We start from the raw sequence: 26,592 nt of genomic DNA, 5'->3' as shown, positions 1-26,592 counted from the left end.
GGGCATTCTTTCAGTCACCTACTACTCCAGTAGCCACTGGGTAGAACAGCCTTCACTTCCTTTACCTCTCCTAAATCTAGGGGGAAATATCAGAAATGTTGCCTTCTAAAATTGCAAAGAGTAAAATCACCTCTTTCAAAGCAAACTGCCTTAAAATGGGGTTTGTATACATGATATAATAAGTGATAGGTTTTTCCTTGTCTCTGCCCTAAAAACAAGGACGTACTGGAATATGTTTCAGTATAATCAGAGAGTATCCTCAGGACAGGAACAAAGTAACTGTAAAGAAAACCACAGCCTCATTAACCTGTGTGAGGCAGTGATGTGGTAAGTGAAAAATGGTGGGTGGTGTAGAGTTTTTTCAAGGTGATCGATACAATCATTTCAGTGTTTTCTAGGGAAGAAGGTTTTATCATTATATATTTTCTAGGCCAAAATATGCCTAAACTGGAGAAAGAACAATCTATTGTAATTCTGTCTCATTAGCGTGCTTCCCCAATTGGAAAATTCTTGTATAGATGGATGATATATTTGACAAATAGTGAACCCAATATAAATGAATACATGGTATTGTATTTTTATAAATCGATCTCCTATGAATTTGGTTAGTATGCATTTGTTCCCCTGAACTTGATCATTTCAGAGAAAGCTTTTAATATCAATTTCCTAGACCACTGAAGACCACTGGCATCTCCACCAATGTAATGATGCCTCAGGATTCTATAGGAAGCTGCTAGCTAGTTTCTTTCTTTCTTTGATGTAAGTTTAGCTATAGCAGGAAATGGTGTGTGATTAGAAGAGGCTCCCAAACATAAGTCCTCATCTGGATGACTGCCAGATCAAATAGTACTTTCTAGACCCAGTGTCAGGGAGTCTGGTTTCTTCCACAGCAGGACCCATCTTCTGGCTTTAGTGTCATAGTTATAACTTCTGAGACTTCAGACTTTTAATTCTATTCAAATGTAAACATACCACTCTGGTGAGTTTAGATTTACATGCCTAGTTTGAATGGCCTCATCTGCAAGTCATTTGGAAAACTAAATATGACAGCCGTTTACTATATAAGTAGCTTTCAAATCAAAAGAGGGAGATGTAATTAATTAAACTGCATTCTGATTCTAGTACTACACATTCTTTAATCATTTTATTAATCGCTTCAGAGAAATCAAGCAATTTTAAAATGCAATATTAAAATTATGTAGAATTTTACCTTAGAAGAGGGGGAATCATTACATCTGTCAACTTCTTCCATTACATCCTTTTCTTTCTTCTCCCTTTTAGCCTCTAATCCTTCCCTCTTTCACTTTGTCACCTCCTACTAGATAAGTAACTTGGATATACAGATGATGTCCTTTTATTTGTCTAAGATTAATCCAGCTGTTAATAAATTAGATTTTTTTATGAAAAATACAACAGTTTTAAGTCATCCTACAAGCATATACTATTTAAATTTGTTATCAGGGTGAAACCGCTTATGAGCTGAAATGGCCTTCTTACCTCCTATCATGAACCTCCCTATGAACTGAGTCACATGCTTACATTTAAAGATAAAACACCCTCCTAGGGGAAAATGAGAATGTAAAAATAATTTTTTTTTTAAACCCTGGGAAGTTCAAAAAGATAAGCCATTCCCCTGAGATATCTCCACAAAGAAGAGTTTCACTATTTTGATTTCCTGTTAGATATTTAAAGGTATTCTGAAAGCCCCCATCTTCAGGGTTAACATCCAAGTGCAGTAAGCTCTGTCACAGACGGTCCCTTTAAAACGCAGCCCAACAGTCTTCCATTAACATTTAATTTTTCTGATTTTCCACCTATCAGATCTCCTGCTTGATCAGTGGTACTTGGGTCATTAGCTGCCTCTCCATTCTACCTTCGAACTATTATTTTGATCCAATTCCGCACAAATTATTTCAAAGTGACTGTCAGGGAGACGCTTTGTGAGTTCGTCTTTAAAGTCAGTGCAGGCACCTCTCGGCTGGCGGGCCTGGGAGAGCCGAGGCCCCCGCTCCTCCAGCAGCCGCAGCAAAGCGCTGCCCGCGGCGCTCCATCAGCACCACGCTCGCTGGAGGCTGCAGCCGGGTGGGTGCCCGCAGCGCCCACCCCGCGCTCAGCGGAGCATCCAGCCCGAAGCTGCCCTTGCCTGGGGGTGGCGGCTGAGAGTTCTCTGTCCGGTTGTTCAAGGCCCGGGTCAGGACGGCGGCCACGGAGACGGCTGCCCTGTAGATACATGTTTTTGTGACCTCAGAACGATGCGTGTCTCGCTGTAATGGAAAAGGTATCTAGCAAAGTCGGTTGTAAAACAAAACTCTATAAATAAATCTCCATATCCCTGTCCAATAATTTCCTTTATAAAAATCAAGGAAACAGCAGCAAGGAGAAAAAGAAAAAAGCAAAACACAATCCTCACAGCTTTATATGTTTAAACCTCACTTTGTTCCCAACATGACTTGAAGTGATTTGTAAGGCTATGTAAAACCGTAACAAGAGAGCGTACATTTACAAGTGGAAAAGGATAAAAAACAAGGGTGGAGACATAAAATAGAGCCAGGAACTAGGCTTTAAAAAATGTCTGAAATAATGGCCTCTGCTCTGGGCGGGTCACAATTTGGCTCTAAACTATCTAGTAGCCCTTTGTCAGCTAATGGCATCACCCCAACAATTCAATTTGCTTATGAGCATTTTGGGGGAGGTGGAGAGAGAGGTCAGGGTGAGGGGTGAAAATACAGGCGAGTCTGGCCAACTCCCTTCTCATTTGGCTCCATGTAGGAGTAGATTTTAACATATCGGGAACAGAAAACATCCTAGACCTGTGTCCTTAAAGCAATCCTCCTCGACTGTTGTTCTTCTGAGGCAAGGCGCTTGTAAATACTGGAAGGCATTGAATTGAGAGCAGAGGCAGGCTTGGCATGCCAAAAAGAGAACCTTAAAGTTGTGTAAAGCTGCTGTGTCTCTCCTCTCCTCCACAGTCAGACAGCTCAAGAGATTGATCTGTTCTTGCTGTCTTCATTTCTTCACTTCCCCCTCACTCCTAAAACCATTCTAATCCGGATTCTATCCCCCACCATGTCACTGAATCTGATCTTGCAAAGGTCTCCAAAGTATTCTTCAGTTCATCTTTTATTTGGGTCTCAGGAGCATTTGGAAGTTGACGTCTCTCTCCTTCTTAAAACTATTCTTTGTACTTAGTTTTCCTAATGTTGCAGGAAGGGGAATCCCTTTCAGGGTCCAAGAGTGGGCCCTGGTCTAATACTGGGAAATGAATTGCCTGAGGAGACACACGTGCTGACAAAGCAAGAGACTTTATTGGCAAGGGGCACCTGGGCAGAGAGCAGCAGCATAAGGGAACCCAGGAGAACTGCTCTGCCACGTGGCTCACAGTCTCAGGTTTTATGGTAATGGGGTTAGTTTCCCAGTTGTCTCTGGCCAATCATCTTGCTTGGCCCATAATTGGTCTGACTCAGGGTCCTTCCTGGTGGCGTGTGCATCTCTCAGACAAGATGGGTTCCAGCGAGAAGGATTCTGGGTGGTTGGTAGGATATATTATTGGCTGGCGTCTCCTCCCTCCTTTTGGCCCCTCCCAGATTCTCCCAGTTAGTTTTTGGTGACAGCACCACATTCCTTATCAGGACCTCCTGTTGTGAGACAACTCATGCAAGTGGTTATCATCGTGCCTGGCCAAGGCGGACCATTTCCGTCAACAGTTCCCTAACACTAACACCACGCTTCGTGGTTATTTCCCTCTTCTCTGGTCATTCCTTCTACCTCTCCTCCATCTGCTTCTCTTTTCCACCTGACCCTTCAATGTTGGTGTTCCTTGGGATTCTGTTCTAGTGCTGAAAAGAACTCCAGATCTGAGAGAGTTCACGAAAGTATTGCTGTCATACAGACCAGCAAAAATAATATTTCTCATCTTTTGTATCCCATAGTGTAGAGTTTCACGAAGTTCTTGTTAACCGAATAGCAGTAGACATGGTAGACATGGTATGTTGCCTTGCTCAACCTCTGTTCCAAATGCCTTCTGGTGCCTTTCCTTTACTGCAGACTCTGGAGAGCTAGGAGCTATGTTTCTCAGACTCCCTTGCAGCTAGAGTTTCAAATGTGATCTTGGTTTCATCAATCAGAAGTCCTCGTGTGAAATTTGAATTTGGAACTGAATTGGGTGGGGAGAGAAGCAGTGGGATCTGAGTCATCCATTTAGCAGGTGAGGATCTAGCAAACATTACGAGGCTCTGGAGCCAACAATTCTGGTAGGGCCTTCATGACTCCTGGACTGCAGTTGGGGTAGTGTGTTCATAAATGCAGCGATTTTGGTGGCAGCCTCCTGACTTCTAGCAGCTCCCTTAATGGGCCTATCAGAAAAAAAAAAATTGTCCACGGTTTGGAAATGGAGATTAGGGGCTGTCTTTCAGGGAAGGTGCTGGGTATTGTCTAGTGGAGCTTTATGGAATTTTCAGGTGCTATACAAATGTTCACTTGATTGATTTTCTGTTGACCAGGTTATTTTACAACTCTGTAAGGTAGAAAGTTACTTGTAACAAACTACAGAAATGCAAACACTTCTTGTCCATAGCAAAGCAAATTAGTTTTTCTCTGATAGATATACAATCAGCTTTTGCCCTGAAAAAAAGATAATCCCAAAGATTACTTTTTCATTGCCCTTGGAGTATACTAATGTAGGAACCACTAGCCACATGTGGCTGTTGAGCACTTTAACATGGCACGTTTGAATTGAGATGTGTTGTAAGTGTAAGATACACACAGATTTCAAAGACTCGATATAAAAGTGTGTAAAATAGCGTGTTCATTTTATTTATTGTTTATATAGATTATATCTTAATATTTTGGATATATTGGACTAAAAATATGTTGTTAAAATTAATTTACCTATTTATTTTTACTTTTAATGTGGGTCCTAGAAAATTTTTAATTATACATGAGGCTCACATTACAAGGCTGTTGGACAGTGCTGCCTTGTAGAATTTTAACCAATTTTGCATCTATTAGCAAGTTGAGTTCAGCATTCCTGATTGTATGCATGAATATATACGTGTGTGTGCCTAAATTCTCCTTTGAACCAGACATAACATCTTCCAGGTTCCCTCATTAATTAATGTGTTGAATAGAAATCTTTGACACATGTCATATTGTATTTGCATGAGAATCACAGTTTTAACATTTTATACTTTAGCAGCCAATTCTACAGAGTTGCTCCAACAGGGCCATCCAAATCTGTTCTTCCAGCCCTTCCAGTGATTTTGTAAGGACCTACTTCGCTATATTAAATTCCATTGTAAAATAGCTAAGGTGGTTTTCATTACCTGCTACTGCACCCTGTCTGATACAATAGCTAAAAATTATTGAGTGCTTACTATTCTCTAGATATTGTGTAAAATGCTTTACACAGATTCTCTTGTTTAATCTTCATAACAACTCTCTGGGGTAGGCTATATACTCTCCTTTTCTACAGATGAGGCACTGAGAATTTAAGAAAGTTGCCCAAGATGACCAGTTAAGAAGTGGTAACTGGATTCACATCCAAGCAGAATGACCCGAAAGTCCACTCCATTACCACTGTGCTGCCAGCATTTATTTTCTTTTTACAAAATGAAACAGAAGAGCATATCTGTCACTTTGTTGACCTGGAAACGGTGGTGTGGCAGAGAAGCTAGAGGTTTCAATCATGCCTTCACTTCTTCTGCCTTCTCTGCATCCAGGCCCTTGATTCAGATTGGCTGGTTCTCAGAATCTCAGACATAGCTCATGCCTGGGTAGTTCTTCCAGACTCTCCCCCAGATGAGGAGGTTGAGTGACATGCTATTTCCCACTGCAGCTGAGAAGCAACTCCACCAAGAACAAGAGGTTTTACTAGTGGAATTGCATTGAAGTGTGTGACTTGGAGGCTCACAGAGCTTGCTAAGCAGGCTCTCCATCATCTTTGGCAAAGGTAGAGAACAATTATGCTATAATAACTACTTTTAAGGGCCTGCTGGGTGTCAGACATCGCATTAGGCAATTTATATACGTTCTCTTTAATCCTTTCAATAACTCAATGAAGTGAGTATTATTATCCTATTTTAAAGATGAGGAATCTGGTCTCAGCTTAATTATGGATATCCTAGGATTCCCTTTATAATCACTGAACTCTTCACTAATCATGGGCTACATATTTAACAGAAACTTTAAACATTATATCAAAATACATTCAAAATGCTTGTATTGATAATAAAGAAGTATATGATATTATTTGTCCACATGTAACTAAATAAGGAAACTTGCTAAAGAAAGGAGAATAGCAAAAATATTATATGCTATCTTTTCATTATTAATGCTAATTTGAAAGCTTGAAATGAGCAGACAACTCAATATTTTCCAACATGCATCACGTTAGCTTTTAATTCATTAGCTGTCTTTTCCTACTGTCTGCTTTCTTGCTGTGGTCTACATTTTATACTGGTGCTACAGAGCTATGTGAAAGGATTATGCTGCCCCACTTTAGTCCCAGGAAATAGAACTGCTATGAATTATTAATAGTATTGGCTTTCTAATGCTTTAATTTCACCTCTTTGTTTCGGAGAAGGATATTAGTTAAATGGGTTTTTTTTTGTTTTTTTTTTTTTTTTTTTTTACCACTCCAGGAGCTTACTACATTTTGTAGGAAATGCTGACTTGAGTTCTAGAAAAGATGGCCTTGTGTTGATTTCCACCTCTACCTGTGATGGATCCTCCAACCATTCCATTCCTCTGTATCCTTGCTCAGTGATAGGTTAATAGGGAAGTTTTCAAACTGTGCTCTTCAGAGCCCTTGGGATTCCCGAGTGGTTCTCGAGGTGCAGCTGGCAGAGAGAAAGGCCTGGGGGGAAGATTCTGCACCCCCAGGCCCCAACCATTCCCTTGTTCAGAGAAGCACTTCACTTCTGCTATAAGCAGTAAGCTTTTGTGCAAGATTATGTTGGAAGAAAGGTTTCTTTTCTTTAAAAAGGAGCTTAAAAATCCTGAATTAATACAGCAAATACAATAAATAGTAGGTGTCTGTACATCTTTGGGATACTAAGAAAAATGTCTAAGGATTTTTATTGGATAATCACAACATGTATGAGCATATACAACCAATCGTACGCTGAATTTGACCAAGGCGGCGGCATATCAGGTGACTGGGTTTGCAGGATGGACTTGGCCCTCTCGTGGTGTTGGGATAGTCACCCTGAACTGAGTGAAGTTGGTTACTATGTTTATTTATGTAGTGAGTAAACGCACAATCACAAGAAATGCAGTAAAATCTGGGGGCTGGCAAAAATATTGCTACATGGACAGATTCCCATGAACCACAGGCTTATATTCAGCTTATTAGGTCGATCCATAGGCTTCTAACTTTATTTAAGAGACTGAACATTGTCATTATTTGAGTTATTTCATAGGGGACTTCCATCAGCAAATTATTTACTTATTTTCTGTAATAAGAGCAACCATTTCTTTACCTTTCAACGAGTGGGGGAAAAAAAAACAGGAGGGTTTTGTTTTGTGTGAGGTAAAAATCAAAGAGTTAACAGGTCGTGCTCAGGGTTCCTTTCTGTGTGTGGACTGTGTAGACCCTAGAAATGCCCCTTCCTCTCATGCATGGAAGCTATAGACCTGAGGAGGGCAGGCAGATGACAAAGACTCCATTCATTCAGTAAATATGTATTGAGTGCCCATTATCACTGGGCATCATCCTAGATGTTGGGGATACAATAGTAAGACTGACCCTGCCTTCTTAGAATGTGCATTCTAATGTGGAGGAGGCACGTAGTGAATACATAAACAATCATATAAACGTAGCAATTATAGAATGTGGCAATTCCCATGATATACACAATAGCATGGGAGTGGGGCCGTTTTTAGATAGGGGCAGTCAAAGTAAGGTCTCTGAGAGGACAAAAACCTCAGTGCATTTTAGAAGGCCACAGCTGGCCTCTTTGCTGGCTGCCAAGGCCATAAATGTGTGGCACTTACTGTACTTGACAGCTAAATGAGTGCCATCTGCACCCACGAATTAGAGACAATGCTGTGGAAACCCTGAGGGGACCAATAGTTGGTGATTCTCTGAACAGGAACAGAAAAACACAGCACAATTAATTTATTAAATGAAGAGATTTTTTCCTTGGTCACTTAACATTTATCAGCACTGTGTTTTATTCATTTCTTTTTAATGCAAAGATGGCCTGAAGAATACTTAAAAGTAATATGTGCAAGATCATTGTCCTTTGCCATTCCATAAAAAATTGTTCTCACAACTGTGTACAGTTCTCATCAACCATGTAAGAAATGTATCCATAATGGAATTCCTGTTTCTGTTATTTCTTTATAATTGTTAACGGCAACATGATTTTGGTAAGAGAATTAAACTTTACAAAAATTAGTTTTATTTTCAAAATTTCTACATAAGGCATTTATATTAGAGTGAAGGGAGAACATGGTTGTCAAGTAACATGACTTCTGTCAATAGAATTTTCCAGTTTACATTCTCATTCTTTCATTTTTATTCATTGAACCTTCTTATTGTTTTTTAAAGCCTACCAGCGGATCATGTTGCTTAAATAAAAATACCTGAAAGATATATGCACACAAAGCAGACTCAGATTTACAGCAGAAATAATGGACTTGAGTCTTGTTCGAGAAAATATAATTCACCCATCCATCCAACCATCCATCCAACCATCCATTCAATATTATTTATTGAGTCTATGAAACTGATAGGTAAAATATACTGGAGTTAAGAGCGTGTATTAGTGTATTATGATCGTGTTGGGCGCACACAGTTCATGATTCAATCTTTCTCTGCATAGTTACTGTAGCAATTCTCTGAAAGGCATGTAAGTAGCCAACAGGTGGCTAGAGAGGCTAAAATAAAGAGCAATTTGAAATTATCCACTGTGTTAAAAATTGACTAACAGAATGAATTCTGGAAAAATACATGGGGTGGTTTACCTAGGCAACCACAAAGAAAAGAAAAGAGAAACTATTATATCACCAAGGAAGTTCAGTAAGCCATCTGATTACAAAATGAGAAATCACTAGTTTCTCTGTATACCAGTTTAAAAACATGATGATTAAAAAGCATCTTGTTCAAAACAGCAAGAAAAATAGAACATATCCAAGTATAAACTTACCAAGAAATATACAGGACCTGAATTTAAGCAAACAAAATTTTAATGAGGAACATAAAGACTTGAACAAAAGTAGACAGAATTGTTACTTTTTTTAATACAGGTTTCTTGAAGTTTAATAATTTTTCAAAGTAATTCAAGAAGATCAGTCAAGAGAATGTATTTCTTTTTTCACAAAAGACATAGTTTGGTTTAATTCACTGTAATTGGTTTCTAAGTGGGTTTTTAAAAATAATTTACATAGATTTCTTTTTTGTCTCGCTTTATGAGAAATACTGATCAGCATATTGCTTCTTTGAAAAGAGGAGTCAAATCACCCAATTCTTTGTGAGAAATAAATAAAAATTAATTATTGACTTCACTTTATTCATAATCAATACTCTTCATAAATAGTTTTTATTCATAAATATTCATGAAAAAGTAAAAGCAATATTGAATAATTTAAATACATATAACTTTAAAATTATTTTTAAATTTTTATTTTATATTGGAGTAGAGTTGATTAACAATGTTGTGTTAGTTTCAGGTATACAGCAACGTGATTCAGTTGTACATCTACATGTATCTATTCTTTTTCAAATTTTTTTCCCATTTAGGTTATTACAGAAGACTGAGCAGAGTTCCCTATTCTATACAGTAGGTCCTTGTTGGTCATCTATTTTAAATATAGCAGTGTGTATATGTCAATCCCAACCTCCCAGTTTTCCCTTTTCCCTTTGGTAACCATAAGTTTGTTTTCTAAGTCTGTGAGTCTATTTCTGTTTTGTAAGTAAGTTCATTTGTATCATTTTTTTTTAGATTCCACATATAAGTGATATCATATGATATTTATCTTTCTCTGTCTCACTTACTTCACTTAGTATGATAATTTCCAGGTCCAACCATGTTACTGCAAATGCATTATTTCATTCTTTTAATGGCTGAGTAATAATATTCCGTTGTATATATGTACCACATCTTCTTTATCCATTCATCTGTTGATGGACATTTAGGTTGCTTCCATGTCTTGGCTATCATAGACAGCGCTGCAATGAACATTGGAGTGCATGTATCCTTTCAAACCATGTTTCTCTCTGGATATATGCCCAGGAGGGGGATTGCTGGATCATATGGTACCTCTATCTCTAGTTTTTTAAGGAACGTCCATACTGTTCTCCATAGTGGATGTACCGATTTACATTCCCACCAACAGTGAACCTCACTTTTCCCCACACCTTCTCCAGCATTTATTGTTTGTAGACTTTTTGATGATGTCCATTCTCACCAATGTGAGGTGATATCTCATTATAGTTTTGATTTGCATTTCTCTAATAATTAGCAATGTTGAGCATCTTTTCATGTGCCTCTTGTTCATTTGTATGTCTTCTTTGGAGAAATGTCTATTTAGATCTTCTGCCTATTTTTTGATTGGGTTGTTTGTTATTTTGATGTTGAGCTGCATGAGCTGTTTGCAGATTTTGGAGATTAATCACTTGTCAGTCGCATCATTTTCAAATATTTTCTCGCATTCCATGGGTTGTCTTTTCATTTTGTTTATGGTTTCCTTTGCTGTGCAAAAGCTTTTGAGTTTAATTAGGTCCCATTTGTTTATTTTTGTTTTTATTTCCATTACTCTAGGAGATGTATCAAAAAAGATATTGCTGTGATTTATGTCAAAGAGTGCTTTTCCTATGTTTTCCTCTAAGAGTTTATAGTATCAGTTCTTACATTTAGGTCTTTAATCCATTTTGAGTTTATTTTTGTGTATGGTGTGAAAGAATGTTCTAATTTCATTTTTTTGCATGTAGCTGTCCAGTTTTCCCAGCACCACTTATTGAAGAGACTGTCTTTCCTCCATTGTACAATCTTGCCTCCTTTATTGTAGATTAATTGACCATAGGTGTGTGGGTTTATTTCTGGGCCTTCTATCCTGTTCCATTGATCTATATTTCTGTTTTTGTGCCAGTACCATACTGTCTTGATGGCTGTAGCTTTGTAGTATAGTCTGAAGTCTGGGAGCCTGATTCCTCTGGCTCCATTTTTCTTTCTCAAGATTGCTTTGGCTATTCGGGGTCTTTTGTGTCTCCATACAAATTAAGATTTTTTTGTTCTAATTCTGTGAAAAATGCCATTGGTAATTTGATAGGGTTTGCACTGAATCTTTACATTGCCTTGGGTAGTAAAGTCATTTTGACAATATTGATTCTTCCAATCCAAGAAATGGTATAGCTTTCCATCTGTTTGTTTCATCTTTGATTTCTTTCATTAGTGTCTTATAGTTTTTGGAGAACAGGACTTTTGTATCCTTAGGTAGTTTATTCCTAGGTATTTTATTCTTTTTGAGGTGATGGTAAATGGGATTGTTTCTTTAATTTCTCTTTCTGATCTTTCGTTGTTAGTGTATAGGAATGCAAGAGATTTCTGTGCCTTAATTTTGTATCCTGCAACTTTACCAAATTCATTGATGAGCTCTAGTAGTTTTCTGGTAGCATCTTTAGGATTTTCTATGTATAGTATCATGTTGTCTGCAAACAGTGACAGTTTCACGTCTTTTCCAATTTGGATTCCCTTTATTTCTTTTTCTTCTCTGATTGCCATGGCCAGGACTTCCAAAACTATGTTGAATAAAAGTGGTGAAAGTGGACATCCTTGCATTGTTCCTGACCTTAGAGGAAATGCTTTCAGCTTTTAACCATTGAGAATGATGTTAGCTGTGGGTTTTTCCTATATGGCCTTTATTATGTTGAGATATGTTCCCTCTATGCCCACTTTCTGGAGAGTTTTTATCATAAATGGGTGTTGAATTTTGTCAAAAGCTTTTTCTGCATCTATTGAGATGATCATATGGTTTTTCTTCTTCAATTTGTTAATATGGTATATCACATTGATTGATTTGCATATATTGAAGAATCCTTGCATCCCTGGGATAAATCCCACTTGATCATGGTGTATGATCCTTTTAATGTATTGTTACATTCAGTTCACTAGTACTTTGTTGATGATTTTTGCATCTATGTTCATCAGTGGTATTGGCCTGTAATTTTTTTTTCTGGTATCTTTGTCTGGTTTTGGTATCAGGGTGATGATGGCCTCAGAATGAGTGGGAGTGTTCCTTCCTCTGCAATTTTTTGGAATAGTTTCAGAAGGATAGGCGTTAACTTTTCTCTGAATGTTTGATAGAATTCACCTGTGAAGCCATCTAGTCCTGGACTTTTGTTTGTTGGGAGTTTTTAAATCATGGTTTCAATTTCAGTACTTGTGATTGGTCTATTCATATTTTCTATTTCTTCCTGGTTCAGTCTTGGGAGATTGTACCTTTCTAAGAATTTGTCCATTTCTTCTACATTGTCCATTTTATTGGCATATAGTTGGTTGTAGTAGTCTCTTATGATCCTTTGTATTTCTGTGGTGTCCACTGTAACTTCTCCTTTTTCATTTCTAATTTTATTGATTTGAGTCCTCTCTTTTTTTCTTGATGAGTCACGCTAAAGGTTTATCAATTTTGTTTATCTTTTCAAAGAACTAGATTTTAGTTTCATTGATCTTTTCTATTTTTTTGTCTCTATTTCATTTATTTCTGCTTTGATCTTTATGATTCCTTTCCTTTTACTAACTTTGGGTTTTGTTTGTTGTTCTTTCTCTAGTTGCTTTAGATGTAAGGTTAGGTTGAGGAAAGAACCTCATTTTAAATGTCTATGTATGCACTCGAGTATCTAGAATATACCTTGCATACAGTGCTACTTAAATACTTATTGAATTGAATTAATGGGTATTATTGGATTATGTGGTTCTTTTACACATTAAGGGGGAGTGGGAAAAAATATATATCTCATTCCAATCACATCCTCACTAATTAGATATAAATTTGTGTAAAAATTTGTGACTAGTTATTTTTTGGCTAGGAGAACTCTTATGTCTGCCATCTCCAGACCTGAGCCACCCCTATCAAGGGCAAGGGCAGCACATGAAGAGTGAGGTCTTAGGGCTTGCCAAGTGACAGATGACCAGAATACTCCTAGGTGAGTAGGCAGGTCAGGCAAGGCAGTTCCTAGCAACATGGATGGCATGTGTGTAGCCATGGCACAGAGTGGCCCTCCCCAACACACACACACACACACACACACACACACACACACACACACACACACACACACACACACACACACACACACACACACTGTAAACAGAGCTGACTCACCTAACAGCATGACCATTCTCCTACCAGTGGTGTAAATTCCTCCTTGGCCATAGGTCTAGCCAGTGAAGAAGTTCTTGGTGGTGTTGAAGATCAACTACAGGTAGATAGTCAAGCTCTCAACTAGTTAAATACACAGAGCTCAGGCGGATTAGTCATTGCAGCTTTGATGTCCACTAGTCCAAGTCCTGGACTCACTGGTTCCAGTTCCTCTCTTATTCTCTCTGGTGCCAATTCAAATATGGCTTTCACTCCACCAAAACTGTTCTTGTCAAGGTCATCAGTGACCCCTGTGTTGCTAAACACAATGGTCAATTCTCAGTCCTCACCTTACTTGACCTGCCAGCAGTGTTGCGCCAGTTGATCTCTCCCTGTTCCCAGAGGGCTTCATTTGACTCTCAGGACACAATGCTCTCCCAGTTTTTCTCCTACCTCACTGGATGCTTTCTTTTCCTTTGCTGGTTCTTCTTCTACTTCCTGAGCTCTTAACATTAGGATGCCCTACAGTGCAGTCTATGGACCTCTTTCCTTTTCTATCTACATTCATTTTCTTGGTGATCCCATCCATTCTTATGGCTTTCAATGCTGTCTATCTACAGACAAATTCCAAATTTCATCTCTCCAGCCAGATTCATAGATCCAGCTGCCTACTCAACATCTCATTTAGATGTTTAACAGACATCTCAAATTATTTAACATTCCATAACTGAACTTCTGATCTTTCCCCCAAATCTGCTCTTCTCTCAGTCTCTCCATTTCAGTAAATGACAATTCCATCCTGTAGGTGTTTTTCAAACCAATTGTAGTTTTTCAAACCAATAAAACCCCGGTGTCATCCTTCAGTCTCCTCTTTTTCTCACACCCACATCCAATCTGTCAGCAAATCTATTGACGACACCTTCACAGTATATCCAGAATCTGATCACTGTCACCACCATCACTGCTCCTACCCTGGGCAAGTTACTTAACTCTTCTGTGTCTCTTTCCTCATCAATAACTTAGGAGGACTAATGGACTATAGCTTACAGGGTTAATGTGTGGATTAAAGGAAATAGTATATGTAAAGAATTTAGCACGGTGCTGAGCAAACAGGTAGTGCTTCATAAATGTTAGCTTTTATTACTATTGGCCTTTCTTTTCTAGAAGGTTTCAAGGAGATTTGACTGGTAATATTGAAGCCATCAGCCCTTTTCATAATAACTGAACTTCATTCTTCAACACATGCAATTTTGATTTTTAAGATTTCAACTAAATGAGTAGAAGAAAAGAAAATGTTGCTGTGCTGATGGCTTAGCTTATGAAAAAGAACAAAAGTAAAAGTTCACCTTACCCAGAAAAATTGTCACAAATAAGAATCAAAAAGGGAGTTAAAACAAACTACTATTTGTAAAATAAATAAAAGATACAAGGATGTAATGTACAGCACAGGGAACATAGCCAATATTTTATAATAACTTTAAGTGGAGTGTAATCTATAAAAATATTGAATCACTATGTTGTACACCTGAAACTAATACAATATTGTAAATCTACTATACGACAATAATAGAGTTAAATAACACAAGGGCAGTTTTGAATCATTGTCATTCTTCTCCAGCCTGATTAAGAGTAATTTACAGTTAGTCAGACAACTTTAGCTTAGAAAATATTCTTAATTCAAGGTTATGTGAGATTGTTACATATGATACTGCACAGCTGTATACAGCACTAGCTTCACAACCTCAAAGACTTTTGGGGATATGAGGAAACTTGTAGACTGTTTCTACAACTGGGATAACAGCCATCATTTGTATAAAACTGCCTCCTATTATTATTAACCTGTAGTCCCACTTAATCTGTCACCCCAACTAATTATTAGTAGGTAGAAAGATTCTGGAAAATCCTTAACAATATCTGAGGTGTTAGCAATATTACAGTAATCTTGGAATTTATATGAAGCGTCTCAGGTAAGTACCAAATGTATAAATTATCACTTATTAGTGATATCATGTATAAATTAGACACATGATATCACTAATAAGAAAAAACACTATATAAGCAGAAAAAGTTTCAGAACATTTACTCTGTCTCTTTAATGCACTTTGCTAATATATGTGGTAAGAAATGGTTTTTGAATAGATAAGAAAAATATTCATCTAATTTTAATGTTTAAATAAAGAATAAATGTGATTTTTCCATATTCTTTCATTCTTTCTCTCTCTCTCTCTCATTCTGCACATACATATATATAATCTACCATGTGCTGGGTAAGGAGAAAAACCCATGGTGCATTGTTTTTCTTCTTTATAAAAATATTTTTATCCTTTTGCATACAAGAGCTAGGTAGTAATGGCATCGGATGTTTTAAGAGGAGGGAAATAACCCCAATATAAAACCATCTGGAGTTGACTGTGCTTAATTTGTCATTAGCTTTTCTTTGTCCACATTTAATTATATGTTAAACTCTGTGGTATTCTGATATAAAATTTTTACATTGTACAAATCATGTATATATTTCACATTATATGCAAAAGTTACTTAGTAAACGTAAACTCCCATTATTACTCATCGTGAGATCATTTTAGCTAGTCCATATATACTTAAATGCTAATTTTTATTTGTTTATTTTTGTAGGAAGTCCTGGCTGAGCAATGTTGGAAGTCCTAGTTCTCGCATTGATCGCACGAACTTTTCCAATGAAAAAACCATCTCTAAACTTGAATACTCTAATTTTAATATTCGATACTAATAGGAGAGAACTTAAAATTGTAATGCTCATACTGCACAAAAGACACTGTATTCTTAAGTCTATATATTACAATGATAGTAGCAGAGTAGGGTAAAAAAAAGGAACTTTCTGTTCTGAAAGCTACAACATTATATGTTACTAAAAATTTCTGACACTGAAAGTTTTACTCAAATATGTTTTTAACAAGCCAAAACTTAGCATTCTAAAATTTAAAATGTCATTACAAAATATTTAATATGAATATTTTACTGTATTTAAACTTGTCTCATGGAATCTTTAATTCTAATATTATGGCATACATGTTATTTGGCTGGACATTAAATAAAGTTAACCATTTAAAAATTATTTTTAGGTATAGTTGTCTGAATTGCATTCTAAAATCTCTGAATAATAATTTGTTGTCAAAGTTGAATAATTTGTTTAATAACAACAACAACAAAATAACCAGTAGTTAGATGATATAAATGTATATGATGATCAGCATAGCCCTAAAATCAATAAAGAGTTTCAAAAACTCTGGTTAAATGAGAACATGATTCAGTACTTCGGTTGGAAGTACTTAATGCTTTCTAGGAACTATATTGTTCTGCACAGTGAACAGATGAGTGAAGAGCCCACACTGGTAGTGTAGCAAGCTGCAAGGTTTATACCCACAACCACCCACAATGGATGTCCTATGAACCAGAAAAGGAACTGAGAGTCTAAATAAATCCTACTATCCCCCAAACTTGGCCTATCATCTGGGGATTTTCACATACAGTTGATAATTAAGCAGCATAGTATTTTAAGGGGAAGGTTTATTTCTATACTACAGAATTATACTCTGGAAAATGGGAGACCTTTAACTCAAAATACTGGGGAATTTCAAATGTTGTAGGTATATACTTACATATTCCTTCAATGATTTACAAGTTTTTGTAACAATGGAATCCATTAAAACAAAGGTTTACATGGAATTTTATACATAAAGCAAGTGGAAAAGGACTAGTATGATTGAAATGGGGGTCCGTGGAGCCCTGCACACTTGGTCTCAATTTTCCCTCCTGCATCTTGTCCTCAGCAATTGTCCAGTAATTTCAAATGCCTTGGGAATACAGGCTAGAAACCACCATTCTGTATCTACGGAGCAAATCTCTATTGCTACACTCCATGGCATAGAGAAAGAATTCAGGCCTCTCTTCTCTACCTGCTGCAAGATTAGAATTAAGGAGATGAAGCATGGGTTGACTTTTGTTCACTTGAATGGTTAATTCGATGATAATATTGATATCAAATGTATATAAGACAATACAATTTTAGGGAATGACATTTTTTAAAAACTTTCCAAATACACTTAAAGGAGTAAAGAACTTTCCTACATTTTTAATACCATCACCATGTAAAGGAGACTCAACTGTGTTATTCATTTGGGTTTTCCTCTCCCTGTGTTTCCCCACTCCTGATTCAAGGAAGGTCGACAAGTCTTTGAGCTCCTTTACCTCAAGGAGGGTTTTGGTGCCAGATCCCCTGAAGACAACTTTCCTTCCAAGGTTTCATTTTAAAGGGGACATTATGCTGTGAGTTGAGGAGAAAGACAAACACTATGCCTTTAGCAGGTAAAAGAGAAGCAGAAGTGGCAAGAGCCAAGGGGACAACAAGATTATCCAAGACTTTGGAAAGGGACCAAAGGCAATGGATTTCCCAAGAGATGGAGAACTGCACCTTTCTCCCCAACAGCACCTCTGGGGGATGGCCAAATCTGAGAAGGAAACAGCTGTGGTCCACCCAGAGAAGCTAGATCCCAGGCCCAGGGGCTTCCAGTCCTAGCAAGATTCCTATCCCCAAAAGTGCTGCAAAGCATCCTGACTACAAGGGACCATGGTGGCTTGGATGGTAGTCATGGTAACTGGTATGGACAAGAGACTAGAGAAGTCTTTCCTGAATGTTCTCTCTACATTAGGCCCTTTACATGATCCTTTTGAGAGAGGGTACAAAGCACCAGGGATGAAAGATTTAACTTCTCACCTCCCAAACAGGATGGGACTTGAAGCAGGCTCAATTTGACTTAGGGAAAAGAATTTCTTGCACAGTCAAGTTGAAAATAAAATCTGTATCTCTACACATAGGAAGGCTAAATGATTTTAGAAAAATACGGTCTCAGAAGTGACACCAATATGTCACTTTATTACCCTGATTTCCTCTGGTAGTTCCCTTCCCCAATCTCTTTATAAGAAAATCACACTTTACTGGCACAATCTTCTAACTGCACAAAGTGAATCACATTAGTCAAGGTTGCTTAATGATTAATACATAACTAAGTTCTATTACGGGATGAAAAATATTGTAAATAATGATTAAAAATGGGTGTTCATGAATGGATAGAAAGCAAGAGGAAAAAAAAGTAAAGCAGGGCTTCCCTGGTGGCGCAGTGGTTGAGAATCTGCCTGCCAATGCAGGGGACACGGGTTCGAGCCCTGGTCTGGGAAGATCCCACATGCCGCGGAGCGGCTCGGCCCGTGGGCCACAATTACTGAGCCTGAGCGTCTGGAGCCTGTGCTCCACAACAAGAGAGGCCGCGATAGTGAGAGGCCCGCGCACCGCGATGAAGAGTGGCCCCCACTTGCCGCAACTAGAGAAAACCCTCGCACAGAAACGAAGACCCAACACAGCCATAAATAAATTAATTAATTAATTAATTTAAAAAAAGAGACCAGGTTGAGACCTGGTTGAGACCAGGTAGCACATCTTAACAGTAAACTTAATGTGTCATTTCATATTGAACTTACACAGGGACTTTTAAATTTACATATCATATTTTAGATAATAACAAACCTTGATAGGTTTAATTTTGCCAGAATTAGGCATTTTACAAAACAAGAAAAAAAAAACCAACTAAGCAAAAGATGGGTCTCTACTTCAATGACTGTCAGCCAGGAGTCTCAACACTCCACATGCCCACAACCTCCTCAAGAAACAACACATCAGAATTAGGGGTATACGATTTGTTAAAGCATGTAACTATTTTTCATATTTATAAAAAATTGCCTATCTTTTTAAAAAGCTAACTCAAGAAGTAAAGCACTTGGCTAGAGGGAAGATGCCAAAGACAGACTCTTTAGCAGTCTGGGTGCATAGAAGCAACAGGGGTGTAGTAGAAACAGGAGATTTTTCTATCAGGAAGGCTCTGGGCTTCTAAGCTTGAGAAGAAGCAATTCAACTTTCATGTGAGACTGGGAATCTCTAGGTACAGGGGAATTCCCTGCAGCCTGAAGAGGGCTTGTGCTTCAAAAGTAGGTGCTTATGTTAACAAAGAGCACAGAAGCACTGAAGGGGGAACTAAGAGGTGGAGGGTGGATATGGCCACAGCACCCACTAGTTTGACTTTTCTGGAAGTTGGTCACCATTTTCACAATGAAGTATATTCAACTTTGTCTATCGAAGGAATCTTTCAGAAGCACCTGTCTCTAAACTCATAAAGACAACAGAAAAAGCAATCCAATTCCAAAATTTAGCTTGTATTTGGAAATATATAGTCTACAAATATTTCTCATATAGTACTTCTCCCTGGCTTCCATTAATACAGATATCAAAGAATGTTCACTACTTGTTAAAAGGACAAGATTTCCATGTCTGGAACTAATTTTGGGAACTGAATATAGGCAGTGTGGTATGGTAGAGGATATTCTGCTCGAGGAATCAGAACACCTGCATTCTGGGCCCAGCCCACCCCTTAATTAGCTGTGTGCCTAGGTGCCCTCAATGGCAAAGTCAAGAATTGGGACTTCTCCCAGGATTCCAGTAAGACAGAGACCTCCCAGGAGGTGGTTCCAGGAGAACTACAGAAAGGCAATGAGGAAGCTGGGCAGCCAAGAGTCACAATCAGAGCAGTCCTACTCTCATCTCTTTCCTATATTAGGATTCTCCATAAGACGTATTTTGAGAAGAATCCTGCCTCAAACAAAAAACTGAAAAGAAACAAAAACAACAAAGACACTGAATTTAGCATCCGGGGTCTTTTCTAAATTTTTATAAATGCTAAACTCAAATGCATTGCCCATTCTCTTGATTACTTTTGTCAAGCCAGTGTGGTAGGTATACTTTACCTGTAGCCATTTCCATTTTTGTGACAACTGAGCATTGAAAATAAGTTTTTCTTTTTCATAGTGGCCTCCATAAAGGTCCATGATAACTAAAATATTTCTGAAAGTGATTTTCTGTTGTCTTTTGTTTCTATTTTGATGTTACCAAAATTTTAAATATATGCAAGAGAAAATACAAATATATAATTAGTGGCTTAATTACAAAGTGTTTTGTAAGCATATCTTGAAGATTTTAACTTAACATTTAGAATTATGTGTAAAAGGTAATTTTCCTCTTCTTAACAGGTTCAAGTGGTTTTGAATAAAACCAAAGTCTGATAAAAATTTAAAATTTTAGAATTAAAAAGTCTAGTTACTATGTGATCTCATTAGCAGATTTTTCTATAGAAACTGGGTTCTTCCCTCTCCTAGAGAGCAAGATTTATGCTTTCTCCTCTGCTGAAAGGACAGTATACGTTCTTGGTTGGATGTCTAAGATACTTCTTTCATCCTTAAACTACATTTTTCTTTCATTAGTTTTATTTTCCATGTTGCCACAATGAACTCTGCAAGAATCAGTGAATACAAGTTTCCAATGTGGTATCTTTTTTTTTTCTTCTAGTTTTTTACAAATACTAGAAGACACATAGAGAAAGAGAAGATGCAGGAAATTCATTGTATTGGAAATGTGGTGTCTGTTTCAAAACAGTTCTAAAGATCAAAGATCATAGTCATTTGATCATTTGCAAGTATTAAAGCAGAATTTCCACTGAATTCAGTGCATATTAATCTGGATTAAGAACATGCCTGCAATATTTAACCATGAAATTGGCATAAAGTGGGTAGATGGTATGTACCATTATTTCTAAGATGCAGTATCTACAACTATGAGAAAAAGATGAGACAGAAATCCTTCTCCTCAGGTATTATTTTCCAGGGTAGTAAAAGAAGAATCAACCCTTCTCTCCCTTCTCTGATCCCAACTACTATTCTTTCTCCACTGATTGGGATAATAAAACTAAATCACAGCACACAGGGGAGAGAAGGAACAGGTAGTAGCCAATTGGGTAGTCCCTTTACTTAAAGCATGGAAGCCAAGGCAAGGTAGCTCTGTAAGTGTTCCTTTTATAATTATTCATACTTTATACGTTATTTTATATATCCTATATCTATGATGTATTTCATAATTTTTTTAAAAATTTAAGGTTCCTGAAAATCTCATAACAAAACAACAGCAAAATACTGGATTAGGGCAGATCAACCATTCTAAGGTTTTAGACCTGAGAGGGATAAACTGTCTGTTGGCAAATGCCAGTGTATAACCAAACTCTCCTCATTAAAAGATGAATAAATGGGGAAAAAAATCAATCTTGAAATTCAAAAGAGCACTACAGCCAAGGTAAATGGAATAATACCATTTAGAATCAGAGGAAGTACCTATCTCTAAAAGTTATTTATTATAGGAAAAAATAAAATTTCAGGAAACATCTGCATATGTCCTCAATAGCGTATAATGAAGGTTGATCTTTGAAAGAAGAGCAGGGAGCCACTGGGGCGAATACGTTCAGATTAAAATAAAATATATGGATTAAGGAAAATTAGTTGAAATATAAAATTCCATTCTGGAATTAGTAACTGGCAAATTTCAACAGTGATACAGAGCTGTGACTGTCAAACCCAGCTGATTATCAGAATTACCTCGGGAGCATTTTAAATAGACTTATTACTAGGCTCCACCCCATACCTAATGAATCAGGATCTTCCAAGGGTTTTGTCCCTGAATCTGCAAGTTTAAAAATGTCCCCAGGTGATTCTGACAGTCTGGCAGTTTTAGGAAACACTGGTATAGAGAATAATCTAAAAAGTTCATCAGGAAAAAGAGATGAAAATGTGAAAAAGAAAATTATTAATTTAGAAGAAAGAGAGCACTTATCTAACCCATCAATAAATCAATGATAGAAATTCATCGGGAAAAAGCAGAATAATTGAAAGAGAAGGAAAAATCAGTTATGATAGAAGAAAACTTTCTTAACGTATATAACTTTAACCTATACAGTATAAAGTTATACAGTTAAGAACAACTTAGGTTTTAAGCAAAAATTACTGAAAATAGGTCCATACATGGCTAAAAAATTAATTATTAAGATAAACAAAAAACCTCTAGCATTCACTTTAACAAGGACCTAATTGCTGCCCAGTAACTGTTCTGTTTCTCTAATCCATTCACTCTCCCACCCTCCTAGACAACCATTTCATACCTACTCCTCACTCAGCCTTGGCTGTGATTTCTATTTCCAGCAGAAGAGAACTTCCCCAAGCTTCTACCACTGCATTTACCTACCTACCCACATTTGTGCCCAACTACTTCCTCTACCTTCCTGCCTGTTACCATAGGTGAATTGTCCGGACACCTGGATGCCATACCCGCAAGGATGCTGCTCCTACCATCCTCACTTCCGCACCATCAATTTTTGTTTCCTATTGAATGAGTCTCTCCTATCCGTCTACACACATGCTGTTATTTGTTCCTCTCTTGACTCTTCCAACTACGGCCACATACCTCTTCCATTTATGGATAAACTCCTGGAAAATAGTTGTCTACACTTGCTGGAATCCAATCCCTCCATTCTCGAATCTGTTTCCATCATGCTTTTGCTCCCGCACCTGTTAACACTCCTTGTATTACCCCTAATGATTTCAGTTCAGCGTTTCTAACTCCACTGGGCAGTTCTCTGTCCTCCTCTTTACTTTAACCTATCAGTACTTGTTTTCACTTGGCTTCCTGGGCATCACACGTTCTTGATTTTCCTTTTACCTCATTATTCACACCTTTTCAGTCTTCTTTTGTGTGATTCCTCCTCATTTCTATAATCTCAACTTTGGAGGATCTGAGAGCTCAGGCCCTGGACATTTTCTCTTCTTAATCTGTACTCATCCCTCTGGTAATATTATCCAGTCTCATAAATTTAAATATTATGTACATGTTGACAACTCCAAAATTTACATCTCCCACCCAGGCTTATTCTTGCAACTCCAGGTTCATCTAATCCACAGCCTAGTCCATTTCCAATTGGACTTCTATTAGGCATCTCAAATTTTAATGTCCCAAAATGAGTTCCTAATTTGCTCCTCTCACAGACTTACTTCACCTCAGCTGATGACTCCTCCTACAAACTCTACACCTTTGTAGATGGTGGCAACACCTCATTTTGAGATGCTTAAGGCAAAAACTCAGGGCTAAAAAAATTCATCATTGACTTTTCTCTGTTCATTCCCGTTGTCTCTGTCTTCAAATGTCCATAATCTGCTTAAAAATAATCCAGTAGGAAGAAGGGAGGGCCAGAAAGTGGATGGACGTATAGATAATACATGATTAAACATGAGTTAACAGCCACTATGTGGCTCATAGATGTTCCGTAGACCATTCCCTCTCTTTTTGTTTGTTTATATTTTCCATAGTAAAAAGTTTAAAAATATATGCTCAAAACTAAGCATCTCTCACTAACTCTAAGGCAACACCCTTGATCTCAGTCATCATATAATAGCCTCCTAATTGAACTCCCTGCTTCTGCCTTTTCCCTTCTTCAGTCTATACTCAACACAGCATTGAGGGATACTGTTAAAAAGGAAATCAGATCATGTCACTCCTCAGCTCGAAACCCTCTGATAGCAATCTATTTTACTCTCAGTAAAAGCCCAGATCATTACTGGGCCCTAAACAATCTGGCCTCCCCTTGTTCTGTTGACCTTACCTCCTGCTGCTCTCTCCCTTGTTCCCCCTGCTCCAGCTACAAGGAACTCCTTGCTGTTCCTTGAATGCCCCAGGTACCCTCTGTGCCCAGCCCTTTCCACTTACTATCTTCTCTGACTTGAATGCTCTTCTCCCAGACATCCACAGATATCACTTCCTTTTGCTCTTTGGGTAAATGTCACTTTATCAATGAGTCCTTCCCTGGCCACCCTATTTAAATTGTCAAACACTCATTCCCCAAACTCCCTGTTTACTTCTCTCCTTTACTTTCTCCATGGTGGTTATTACCATCTAACTAATATTCCATATTTTACTTATTTTCTTTCATTCCAATGTAAGCTACATTAGGGCAGGAATTTCTGTAAGTTTGTACCCTTGCTGTATCTGTAGTATCTACAATAATGCATGGCCATAGTAAGTGCCCAATAGTATTTGTTGAGTTAAATACAGGAAAAGAAATATTCCTCCAAGGGCTTAAACTATTGTAAGATGACAGAGGTAAGACTGCATGTTCATGATAATATATAAAAAATAAGTTAAATTCCTCTATAACAATTCCTCACATAAGCCAAGCATAGACACATAGAATAGACATATAGAATAAGGTGACAAAAACTTCCATTATTATCCACAATATAGCGATGGATTTAATCTCCTCTTGTAAACAACCAGAACACTGGACAAAATACATGGAACAACTGTTTTCAGACAGTGCGCAAAAGGCAGTGTAGGACCGTGATCCCAGAGAAAAGGGGAGCAAATGAAGTGAGTCCTGAAATTGCCACAATTTTCCACCTAAAGGTGATTTCCAGACTGCAAGAGCAGGAAGGGAAAATCCAAACAGGACCTGGACGCCTTGCTAAAGAGCAGAGACAGAGGATGGAGGCTAGTTTACATGTGGCTAATGGCGACCATATTGGAGAGCACAACCCTAGATTGATGGGGGAAAATGGAAATAAATCCACTGAAATTGGACAGTGGTTATCTCCAACTGGTAAGATTTTGCTTTATTTATATCTATGATTACCAAATTTTTCTAGAATAAGTATGTATTCCTTTTATAATATGAAAAAAAAACCTATTTAAAAATGTATACATTAAATTCCTAATACCTAATTTGGACTGAAAAGTGGTGATTTCACCAGAAAATTTTTAGAATTAAACTATAATAGTATAAAAATTGAATTAGCACTTAATCCTTAAAAGTAGTGTCTTTCTCTGGATAGAAATTCCTATGCCAACAGAGGTTAGTAATGGAAATCTCATTTTACTTTAAGGAAATCAGTTTTAAGTTTTCATGTTAAAGTGAAATCAGTAGTTTCTTTACAACAACAATATTTTGTCTGCACAGTGATGGATCTCGATAGGATTATTTGCAAGAAATACAAGAAAAGACATTCTATCTCAGAGACATAATGGAATTCTCTGACAATATAAAAATCTGTTAAATGCTGAAACTTTCAGTCATTTGTCTAATTGTATATCATAACTAAAAGGAAAAGAATTTGCACTTCAGTTGCATAAAATTTAACAAATATTTTAATAATTATAGAAAATAAAATTAGTTTAATGGACCTAAATTGAGATGAATAAAATTAATATTAGATTTAATATTAGATTTTTTTAGAAAGTTGAGGGGAAATACTGTAAATTCTTCCAATCTGTCTATGACCTCCTTACATTCCCTCCTTCATACCAATTTGCTTCAATTTAGCAACAAAAAGACCTCTTAATTGGCCCCATTAGTGCCTACAATATGCAGTCTGAATAATACATTTGAGACATCAGCATTCTGGCGTTTAGGCTGTAGCTTAACTCTGATTTTTAAAAGAATGCCAATGTCCCATTCATTTTATTGTTTCATTCATTGTTTGAAAAGAGAGTGGGAAAAAAACCCATTAGCTCTTCTGAAATGTCAGCAAACGTGGGTAACTCTAAATGATTAGAGCTGTCAATCCATGGCACATCACATGTCTTTAATTCAGCAGCCTGTGTATACGTGGGCATCGTTGCCAGCCATGAGTTCAAACTCTTTACTAATACAAGTTTAAATTCTACCTAGCATATCCTTCACTACTAAAAGTTTGGCTGCATTAAAAAAACTAACCATTTTTAAGACAAAGCTTGGGTATATTAAACAGTATTCACATGAGTAAATTTGAAAATATCACTGAGATGTGAAAGAAGAGATCATTTTAGTGTAAATATTTTCCCAAACCATAACGTGCATTGTTTTTGAAGTGCTGGTTGTCCCTGAGTAGCTCACAATTTCAATAGAAAACACATTCACAAACACACACCTAGAGTAAAATTCCAAGGTAACAAACAAATGATGTCATGGTACTATAGTCTGTATGGTGTAAGTCCTAGAATTAAGGCCTGATGTTGTGTGCTTCCTTGACATCTGATGACATCGGGAGGGTCTCAAATGGCCTATAAGTACAAGTTCTCTTTGCCAGTCTGCTCCCAGGGAAAGGGTCCTGTAGCCAAACAACCCTCCTTACAAGAGGCCAGATGCACTTCCTGCTGATCCCGGGGTACCAAGTTTCAGTTCCCTGCCAGCCTGCAAAATTATTCAAACAAGCCAATCACATCCCCCGGTGGGAACCAGGGTGACCTCATCCTCTTGACCCTCCAAACCAGCCTCCCACAGCCCCTGGCTGTCCACTCTGTTCTGGAGTGCAGCTCCCATGTGGCTCTGTGTGGCGTGGCGCCCTGTCCCCTCGGCTGTGAGC

General features: G+C 37.6%; 1 protein-coding gene across 1 annotated transcript in view; it reads left to right on the top strand.

Annotated features, from left to right (window-relative positions):
• The window catches only part of ACYP2 (acylphosphatase 2), a 176,323-nt gene extending 159,930 nt beyond the window's left edge, over positions 1 to 16,393 (top strand). The window contains exon 4 of the mRNA XM_082426317.1: positions 15,934 to 16,393. Coding sequence (XP_082282443.1) covers positions 15,934 to 16,048 — 115 coding nt within the window. The 3' untranslated portion in view covers positions 16,049 to 16,393. The remainder of the gene's footprint in view (positions 1 to 15,933) is intronic.
• Positions 16,394 to 26,592: the final 10,199 nt, after the last annotated feature.

The sequence above is a fragment of the Balaenoptera physalus genome (genome assembly GCF_965194825.1).
Source record: "Balaenoptera physalus genome assembly, chromosome: 15".
In the NCBI taxonomy this organism is placed as follows: domain Eukaryota; kingdom Metazoa; phylum Chordata; class Mammalia; order Artiodactyla; family Balaenopteridae; genus Balaenoptera; species Balaenoptera physalus.
This window is presented reverse-complemented; position numbering and strand designations above follow the sequence as displayed.